Genomic DNA, 9,880 nt, shown 5'->3' with positions numbered 1-9,880 from the left:
CGCTGATGCTTTTTTATTCACCGAAAATCACAACCGATCACCACCACAAATCACACACTGACTTGTTAAAACAACTGAAACCAGAATCACCACTGATTCAAAGATTATCGGAATCCACCGCCAGTCACCACTAATGTAAGGTCGTGTTACCGGTGCCTCACATCGAACGTTGGATTTACTCATAAACACAGTTCTAAACATCAGAGTTAATAAAAACATTCGCGGAATATTAAAACTTTCACATATCCTTACATATTAATCCATAACTTTGTCTTATCAACAAATTGTCTTTCAAATCAAAACATAATTTATACAACATCATAGGTCTTCAGATGCCAGACTCTTATTCTTCTGCCACGTGCCCTGCTCAAGCTAGCTGCCTCATTCTACTCACCTGCATGCATACTAAAAGTCAGCGTAGCTGAGTGAGTTCTAGTTAATGAGGCAACATACAATACATTCACATATCATACATACTTACATATCCGAAGATACATATCCATACTTAACCAGTTACCTTCCTGTCATACATACATACATACACACTAACCCTTACCTCCGTCCACCGAGAGTATGTTCATAGTCTACCGTCTATACCTATACTCAAGGTCGTGAACACGAAAAAGGTCCGCAGTTCTTACCAATGTTCACCATTCATGGCACGTATAAGGTCTGCAGTCATTCCCTATGTTTCAACCTAGTTCATAGCACATACGAAGTCCGCAGTCCTCCCCTATGCTACTACAATATAATTACAGCACGTATAAGGTCCGCAGTCCCTTCCTATGATGGCTCCTAACTGAAGTACGCATAAGGCCCACAGTCCTTAACTACGTTCTCATCTATCGTCTATAACTCCTATAAGGCCCGCAGTCCTTAACTACGCCATCACATGCCAAGTCTATGTCCAACAGAAGTTAGAGGGATTTGCCATCCCTACTTACTATTTTGGACGTAGAGCCCGCATACCGTACATACACCTGCATTCACGTACCACACGTACAATAAATATATATAACGTAGCAAACTACAATATAACATACGGACACACTAGGTATCATTCACCTTAATATTCTAACACTTACCTTCCCTGGCGATACGTGCAATATCCGGTGATTGTTCACGCACCGACAAGCTTTCATTCATACCTTGAATATAATAACTATCATATATGGCATACACTTACCACTTAAAGTAAGTGTATTAACTAATCACATCGAGTATGAACACATCCCCGAAAACATAACAAGGAAATGGGGCAAGAAACTCACCTGGATCCTGTTTCTTTCTCCGTTAATTGTTAATCCCTTCTTTAATTGAGCTCTACTAACTGTATATGAGGTACACGTATCAATGCTTGTCCTATTGTATCAAATTACTTATACGTAGCATTTTTATGGTTTTCCTTTATTTTAACATTCTTGTATTTTATCTCCTAGGTCCTTACAATGCATACCATCAAGTGTATATATATGTGTACATATACGGGTCGCCATGTATCCGGGTCTCAATATAAGCGAACTTATATGTGAAGAACTTAACAGCAAGCGAACTTATTATCAAGCGAACTTAATCAGCAGGCGAACTTAACGTGCAGCAGCTACGGTTTGGTTTTAACAACACGTAACTCCTTTGATATGATATTAACCATCCTATAAACGTTCCCATGGTCATTTTCGGATAGGACTTGGCCCGGAAAATCATAAAGTTTGGACCTTTAGGCTTAAAACGTTCGAAACTAGATCTAGGGTTTTTCTTTAACGAGCCGTTCATAACCGCAGGCCCGTTAAGTTCATTTTTAACACCAAGTTTGCTACTTTACGGTTCGTTTCTATCCGATCTACTCCACGTTTAAGTATCAAGGCTAAATGTTCATAAAAACGTAAACTTTAATATGAAGAACATACCTTTAGGTTTTCGTTTGGTCTTGGTTAGCTTGATTATGAACCTTAAACCTTGTATCTATCTTGCATATGGAAGATCTATTAATATTCAACGTTCGATCTCACTTCTCATCTCTTTCTTTCTCTTGGCCGCAAATAACAAGTGTAGGTGTGTGTGTGTGTGTTTTGAGTGTGTAGAGAATAAGATGGATAAGATGGATGGGAAGGATTAGGGTTTAAGGAGGTATTTATACTCCCTTAAGGCAATGGACCTAAGGGCCATCTTTCCTTTTTAGTCCATATCTAATTCCATCTAAAAGCATACTTATCCTTTCATATTTATTATTATTAGTAACCCACTAACTCAATTATTTCACCCGACGCAAATAATATATTAAATATTATTCTAGAAATTTCAGGATGTTACAAATAATCTTCTATTAATCGATCAAAGAGCCTCATGCTTTGATACCAATTGTTGCCCAAACTTGATCTCTAACAAACTTGATCGATTAAGAAAACAAAGATGAAACATAATTGAATCAATAAGAATTTATTGATAAACTAATGATACAACGTTATAACAATTCTGAATGTTTTGACTCTTCAACATCGACCCCTATTTATAAATTACCAGAACCAATCATAATCTGACATGTGTCATGGAAGTTATAAACTTTCCATTTGACACTTCTGGACCCTATACTTACATGAACATTCTATATACAACATGGACATACTTTGACACAATTACAATACAACCCCTAAACTTTGTGTTACATGGATTAACCAAATTATAGGCCAACAATCGAATCGTTGTCTTCAACAAGAATATTAAAAATGTCTTCGATTGGAAAACGAGCAAAATAATCGTTGATGATTGTGGTTGAGGATTAATGTTCAACATGGGTCCCTTAAAACAGATTAGGGGTTTTCTTCGGGTTCGTTTTTCGGGTCGGGTTCTTCGGGTTTTAAAGTTTTAAATCTTGACCCGAAACTCAACCCGAATCTCTCACGGGTTTTTTGGGTTCGGGTAATTCGGGTTCGGGTTGAGTTAATCGAGTTTCGAGTATCCTAGAAAACAAAACAAAAAAAAAACATTTTTAAAAAGCTACAACACTAAATTAAAACAACTAATTATTCTTTGATCGTAACGCAAATAATCTAATTATTAACCAACATAACTTGATAAAACAAATCAAAAGAAGAGTAAAACTAACTCGAACCAAAATCCTCTTTAATCGGGATGATTTGGTTGTTCGATTACGGATGATATTAGTAATAAACGGAAAACATAAATTTACAATAAACAATTGATCCATAATAGTAAGAATGACAATAGTTGATTAGGACCAGATTCTGACAACTTTAGGCTAAGACTAGGTCTTATATACCTAAAAATATATTTAATTTCAAAAATAAAAGTTTATTCGGGTTGACCCAAAACATATTAATCAAACCCGAGAACCAACCTGAATACTTCGGTTCGGGTTCGGGTTTTCGTGTCTGGGTAGTTTGGGTTCGGGTTTTTTATGGTCGAGTTTCGGGTAAAAGTGACAACCCTAAAACAGGTTGTTAATCTTATTTTAAAACTCGTCTGTCCCTTAGGATACAACCACCTAAGCAAAATGTACTACCGTAGATGGCTCACGTGCCAGAGTAGCATGGAGCAAGATGGCTCGTGAGGGAAAAGAATGAGATGTATATAAAGTACTACTACTTTTTAGGGGTGAGCAAAAAATGGTTCGGAACCGTCAGAACCGCAGAACCGGAACCGAACCGGTGCCTCAGAACCGCTAACCTGTGTTACATTACGATTCTCGGTTATCAGAATTTGCATTAAACGGTTCGCGGTTCGGTTCCGGGTAAAACCGGCGGTTCTAGACTTGAAATCGAAGAACCGGAATATTAAAAACGTTTTAACTAAATTTACCAATACCCATGTTTTATAGAGTAACTTATTAACCCGCATTCATTCAATTATTATTTAATTCAAATATTCTTTCTTTGCGTTCAAGACCTAGCAACCATGAGCAATTTTGACTTAAGCTATCAAGGTAATTTAATATAAAATGATATGATATTCCTTTAATCTATCGTTGCTAATGATTTATTTAACTTTGACAGTTAAGTTTTAATAAAAAATATAACGGATGTTCATGTTGTAACCTAAATTAATTTTACCGTGAAAGAAGACATGCAATTATACATACAATTATATAAACTTGTTTTGTAGTTTGCAAAGTTTGGACAACATATTTGATAAATATACAACGGAAACGGTTCTGGCCAGAACCGATTAGCACGAACCGACTTTACCGGTTCTGAAACCGAACCGGTTTACTATAATAGGTTCCGATTCCGGTTCTAATTTTTAGTCATTTTCGGTTCCGGTTTGGTTCTGGTTCCGATTCAGTTCTCGCGGTTCTGAACTGTTGCACTGCCCTATTACTTTTATAGAACAATAGAACAAAGCTCCAATTGTCCTAGTATGTGTTATATTTTCTTTTTTTTTAATCCGCAAATATGCCAACAAGTTCATTTTTAATCACAAAAAGTATAAACTCAAGAAAACCATTTAGTTAATTAATAGACAATACATTTAACAAGATAATCAATCTTGTTAAAAAGATGCTTTGTCCGTCGGGTATTATTAAAAATTCGGGCCCCTCCATCAAAACGGGCTCCGAGCATGTTACTACTCCTCCCTAAGTTAGGCCCAATAGATAGCTATAAAACAAAGTACTAGTGTGGGTAAAGGCCTAATAAGTAGTCGATGAGGCCCAAATCAAGCACATATAAAAGTTAAAAGTGCTGAAGAAACCCTAGCCGATTTATCTTCTTCGTTCAGCACAGGTCTGCAGCTAATCATGGCGACGGCGAGAACTGTGAAAGATGTATCCCCTCATGAGTTTGTTCAGGGCTACGCCGCTCACCTCAAACGATCTGGAAAGGTATGTTAATAATAATAATCCATCCCATTTTTCATTTCTACCTTTGTAATTTTTTACTGATTTAGCACTAGCTTACCTTTTAATTGAATCTATCCATCTGCAATCAGTTGTTTAAATGCACTCAAGTTTATTTGCCTCGTTTGTTTTTTGTTTGCTGAACTTTAGCTAGTGATTCTACTTATTTCATATGAACACCTTAATTTAGACTCAATTTTATTCATACTTTTATGATTTTGAACTGATTACATTTTATTTTGTGAAATTTAACTTCAGTTTTTATCTTAATATGCTTTCTTAATGTATATGAAACTAATGTTATTTTTTGATAATACACGAAGCACAGTCTGTTATATGATCGAATGACTGATGTTTGTACATTTATTTATTTATTTATTCTGCTTTTTATGGAAACAGCTTCAAAGTTTTATTCTTCTATTACAATTAGTTTTTGTGAATGATTTTCATGATTAAACATATGAAAGTTATTTTTCAAAAATAATAATTGTTTGTGAACACGTCTGGTCAGTGTTTATAATGGCAAAATGCTTATAAAGAATAAGAGTTAAATCATTACTCATTTTATGACTAGTATGTTATATCTTGTTCTAAGTTCATCATTGATCATATTGACGTTTGTATTTTGCTCAGATGGAGCTTCCCGAATGGACTGATATAGTCAAGACGGGTACTTTCAAGGAGCTTGCTCCCTATGACCCTGACTGGTATTATATCCGAGCTGGTAAGTTCAAACTATATTAAACCTTTTTTTGTTGAATAATCTTGGGGACACTATTATATACCGCCTTTTGTTGTGCAGCTTCCATTGCTAGGAAAATCTACTTGAGGGGCGGTCTTGGTGTTGGAGCCTTCCAGAGAGTTTACGGTGGGCGCAAGAGAAATGGCAGTGCCCCTCCACATTTTTGCAAAAGCAGCGGTGGTATCATACGCCACATTCTTCAACAATTGGAAACAATGAAAATCATTGATATGGATCTTAAGGGGTGAGTTATTATTATTTTTTTCTTTGTGTGTTATTTTATTCAAGTATCTATTTGATTACCAAAGTTTATTTGTGTTGTCTTTGTGTTTTATGAAATTTTGTCTTGTTACAGTGGGAGAAGAATCACATCAAATGGTCGACGGGACCTTGACCAAGTTGCTGGGCGTATTGTTGTTGCTGTTTGAGTCAGGTCATGTTTTTTATGTTATGTAGCCTACAAGTTTAGCAAGATGGATCAAATTTTGGTTGTTTTTCTTTTGAGCTGACTGTGTTTGAATTTGTGGATTTGGCTTTTTTGTTTGCAATATTGATACTTGTATGAGTTAATCCACTGTAATATTGTTTTGAGTTAACTGAGAAGTTGGCGTTATGCGATATTTTGTTCTAACCGTTTTTTGTGTGTGTTTATAAATGGTTGAATTTAACACAACTGTTTATAAAGTATATGATTGTAGCTAATGAGTTAAAACATAGTTCTTTTAATGTTTTTGTGACTTTTTTTTATAAAGTAATTGTAATGGTCAATAGTATTCTTCTTATAACTTAAAAGGCTTTGAAACTCAAAACAATATCTAGTCTTCAATGACAAATATAAGCATTTTGCTAACATATGGCCTTTAATCAACTGCTAATTTGTATTGTTTTTACCATTGTAGTCTTTCTTTTTCAACCATTCAACAAAGCTTTTTAAGTTCTTGTAAGATGATCCTTCTTCTCCAATACTGTTCATAACATTTTCCTTGAGATCAAGCGCCCTTTTAACAAACTCTTTATTGTTCATCAACTGATCTACTTTACCCTTGATTTCATTTCTCTCAATAATACCATTACCATCCTTTTCAAACCCCAAACCATTCACCCAAACGTCGCAAACATAAGTTGTGTTAAGCAACTGATCGCAAAATAAGGCCAACAAAGAAATGGGACCCCACGGCTCACACCTTCCAAAGTCGAGTTCCAACCACAATGACTTAAGAAACAACCAACCGAAGGATGAGTCAGCACCTCTTGTTGAGGAGCCCATGTTACAATTTTCCCACGAGTCTAGAGGTGCACAAATCGGGTTCAAATGGAAAACCCGAACCGGTTTCAAACCGGTTTTTTCACACCGGGTTGTAAAATGGCACCGGTTCCAATCAAGAACCGGTTCGGTTCCCGACCCGAACTGATGCCCAGATATGCGAACTTTTAAGAACCGGGTAGGGTATGAACCGGAACCGGTTTTTACGTAAAACCGGTTCCACCGGTTTTTTTTTGAAATTTAAATATTAGAGCCGTTAGGAACCGGTTCCAACGGCTATATAGCCGTTTTTGACCGTTGGAACCGGTTTTTTAACTATAAATAGGTTATTTTCTTACTATAAATAGCAAGGTTTGTTTGTTTACTTGTTAAACCACTTCCAAAACTATAAAACACACTCCAAACCACAATTAACCTTAAACCGACAACAAATGGCAACCAATGATGACGTTGTTATGGTGATCGAAACAACAAGATGCCCCGATGTTTGGGTTCATTACGATTTGTGTCTCATGACCGACTCACATGAGTTGGCACGTTGCAAATATTGCTCGAAGTTTCTTAAAGCAGGGTCCAACTCGACATTACGAAAACATACGAATAAGTATTGTCGAGAGAAAAGAAGATTGGAAGCTAAAAAAACGGAAGTGGGAGAGTCGTCCGGCTCTACAACCCAAAAATAAGTATTCCCGGATTAAAACGACGGACTTTGTTTTTTATGTTTTAGTTGTTATGTTTAGTATCGTTTATGTTTTAATAATGTTTGTAATAGTTAGTTTTTAAATATAGGAAACAAGTTATATATAGGTTTGTAATAGTTAGTTTTTAATGGAAACAAGTTATATATAGGTTTGGGCATCAAAAACCGGTTCCAACGGCTATATTACTATTGGAACCGGTTCCAACGGATCTATTGTCTCAAAAACCGGTTCCAATGGCTATATTACCGTTGGAACCGGTTCCAACGGCTAATTGGTGTCTAAAAAAACCGGTTCCAACGGCTATATTACCGTTGGAACCGGTTCCAACGGCCAGTTTGACTTTTGTTTGACCCTTCAAAAAAAAACCCGTCGGAACCGGTTTTTCCGGGTACGAACCGAACCGGTTCCAATTAAGAACCGGGTAGGAACCGGGTTGGAACTGGTACTGACATACAAATAGGAGAACCGGGTACGATTTTCGGGTACAAAAATACCCAAACCGGGTATTGTTCCAACCGGGTTGGAACTGGAACCGGTTCCGGTTCGGTTCCACCAGTTAGGTTCCGGAACCGGTTTTTTTTGTGCACGTCTACACGAGTCCCTATTCGATCAATGAACCCATCTGGATAAGTATCAGAACCCTCACCGGTTAACCCTGGTCTCACGACCCACAAGAACGGTCTGTTTGTAAGTTCAAGGCCAAGTGCAAGTTCTTGAAATTGAGTTCGGTTGAAGATCGTGAAGCTGCCAAACGCTACATAAACGACTGAGCATGCTGGCTGCTGGTCAAGCCATTGGATGCAGGTCGTGTCTTCGGTCCAGAAGTGGCCTGCTTGCTTTGCTAGCCGGTTGGTTGCTAAAAGGGGACCAATTGGAACTATATTGGGGAACATGTTGAATGTTGGTGACTCCAGTGCTTTGGTTGAGTTGCATAGTACCCATTGTGCGGTTTCAACGGCTTTAATGGCTTTAAATGTGAATTTAAAAAGGGCTTTTATTGCGGGTAAGCTGCCGATACAGGTCCATCCGAACTCTGCAGCTCGCATGGGTGGCATGGTTGGTGACAGTTGGAATGCGTTCTCGTGTAAAGGAACTCCTGTAAGAAACAAGGTAATATAGGTTAGCTGAAAATGATGAATTACATAGTTTAGCATCAAAACTAGAGTTGAACTCGTGTTTGCTTGTTTAACTTTAACTGTACGAGTGAACAAACATGGACGTGAGACATTAATATTTTATTGAACGTAAATAAATAAATGGATGTAAATGATGAACGCAATCAAAATGTAAATGAAAAGACAAAACAAATAAAATCAACATTTTCTTTTTCGATTGTTAGTTGATTAACCTAGTCTTGGTACTAAAATTTGATTTGGCCAATGCGTTATGGGCTAATAAGTATCACTAATAACTAATAAGTTGTTTTAAATGAATATGCAAATGAACATAAACTAATGTATGTAAAAGAACTACATAAATGAAATTAAATTAGCAAACATAAATGAATATTCACAAACAGGATATGTGTTCAAGCTTATTACTTTAATTAAATGATAAATGTTCCGTCGAGTGGTTCATTGTTGTTTACATGTATATTGTTTCGCGACTTTTGACCCATTATTCAACCTGTTTTATTCTGTTCTAATTTTCTTTATCTGACCTCTTATGCTATCTGCTTAACTAGAGTCGTTTCCATATTAACGGGTTGGAATTAGCACGTTTAACTAATTTAACCAGGGTTGCAAACAAGCTAAGTTTTTATCAAGCTTGAGCCTGTTCGAGTTTATAGCTAATCAAGTTTGAGGATAAGAAACAGTTCAAATCTATGTGCTAAGCTCGAACTCGACTCGATCAGTTCTCGTGCGACACTACCTTAAATAAAAACTCAAAACTAGTTATTTCTCTTACCATCATTGTCAATAATTCCATCATTAATCAGCTTCTCAATGCTCAGAATTTGTGATAATGCCGCAGCAGGAGCAGACCAGAAGATAACTCGTTGAAGTCTCAACTTCTCAGCAACATGTATGGCCCACGGCATGCCTGTATCCGCAATAACACAACTAATCTTATCATCATCTTTCTCATTAATCGTTTCTATAAGCTCTTCTAGCTTTCCAGGCATGACTTGGTGCATGGCTTCACACGACCTAACAAAGTCATTCCGGTCCTCCCACGGTTCCATCCCATCTGGGATCGAAACCATGCGCATCAACGGGCCACAACTGTCCCGTTCCAACCACGTCTTCATGACGAGCTTGTGATTAACCTCGGTGTTCACGAATGTGACCTTTAGTCCATGTTTGATAACTAAACACTGC

At 37.0% G+C, this 9,880-nt stretch overlaps 1 protein-coding gene and 1 pseudogene across 2 annotated transcripts; one reads left to right on the top strand and one right to left on the bottom strand.

The window, feature by feature from the left end:
• The first annotated feature begins 4,706 nt into the window (after positions 1 to 4,706).
• On the top strand, positions 4,707 to 6,214 carry LOC143548440 (small ribosomal subunit protein eS19x-like). The gene is made up of 4 exons (XM_077039610.1): positions 4,707 to 4,837; positions 5,486 to 5,576; positions 5,655 to 5,838; positions 5,950 to 6,214. The coding sequence occupies exons 1-4, from the start codon at positions 4,754 to 4,756 to the stop codon at positions 6,020 to 6,022; spliced, it is 432 nt and encodes a 143-aa protein (XP_076895725.1). The 5' UTR covers positions 4,707 to 4,753; the 3' UTR covers positions 6,023 to 6,214.
• Positions 6,215 to 6,463: 249 nt separating this feature from the next.
• Positions 6,464 to 9,864, bottom strand: LOC143548439 (UDP-glycosyltransferase 83A1-like; annotated as a pseudogene). Its single transcript, XR_013137953.1, has 3 exons — positions 9,468 to 9,864; positions 8,153 to 8,655; positions 6,464 to 6,881 (listed from the first exon to the last, which is right to left on the bottom strand). The product of XR_013137953.1 is annotated as a UDP-glycosyltransferase 83A1-like (transcript).
• Positions 9,865 to 9,880: the final 16 nt, after the last annotated feature.

Source organism: Bidens hawaiensis, unplaced genomic scaffold (genome assembly GCF_021521415.1).
Source record: "Bidens hawaiensis isolate Kalapana, Puna unplaced genomic scaffold, B.hawaiensis_p1.1 tig00015127_1, whole genome shotgun sequence".
NCBI lineage: Eukaryota > Viridiplantae > Streptophyta > Magnoliopsida > Asterales > Asteraceae > Bidens > Bidens hawaiensis.
The sequence above is the reverse complement of the archived record's forward strand: the minus strand, read 5'-3'. Positions and strand labels throughout refer to the sequence as shown.

Excerpts from the sequence above, each read along its gene's own strand:
- LOC143548440 (XM_077039610.1), top strand. The coding sequence starts at position 4,754 with ATGGCGACGGCGAGAACTGTGAAAGATGTATCCCCTCATGAGTTTGTT. Across the intron at positions 5,577-5,654 it reads CTGGTATTATATCCGAGCTG|CTTCCATTGCTAGGAAAATC; the intron begins GTAAGTTCAAAC and ends TTTGTTGTGCAG. Across the intron at positions 5,839-5,949 it reads ATTGATATGGATCTTAAGGG|TGGGAGAAGAATCACATCAA; the intron begins GTGAGTTATTAT and ends GTCTTGTTACAG.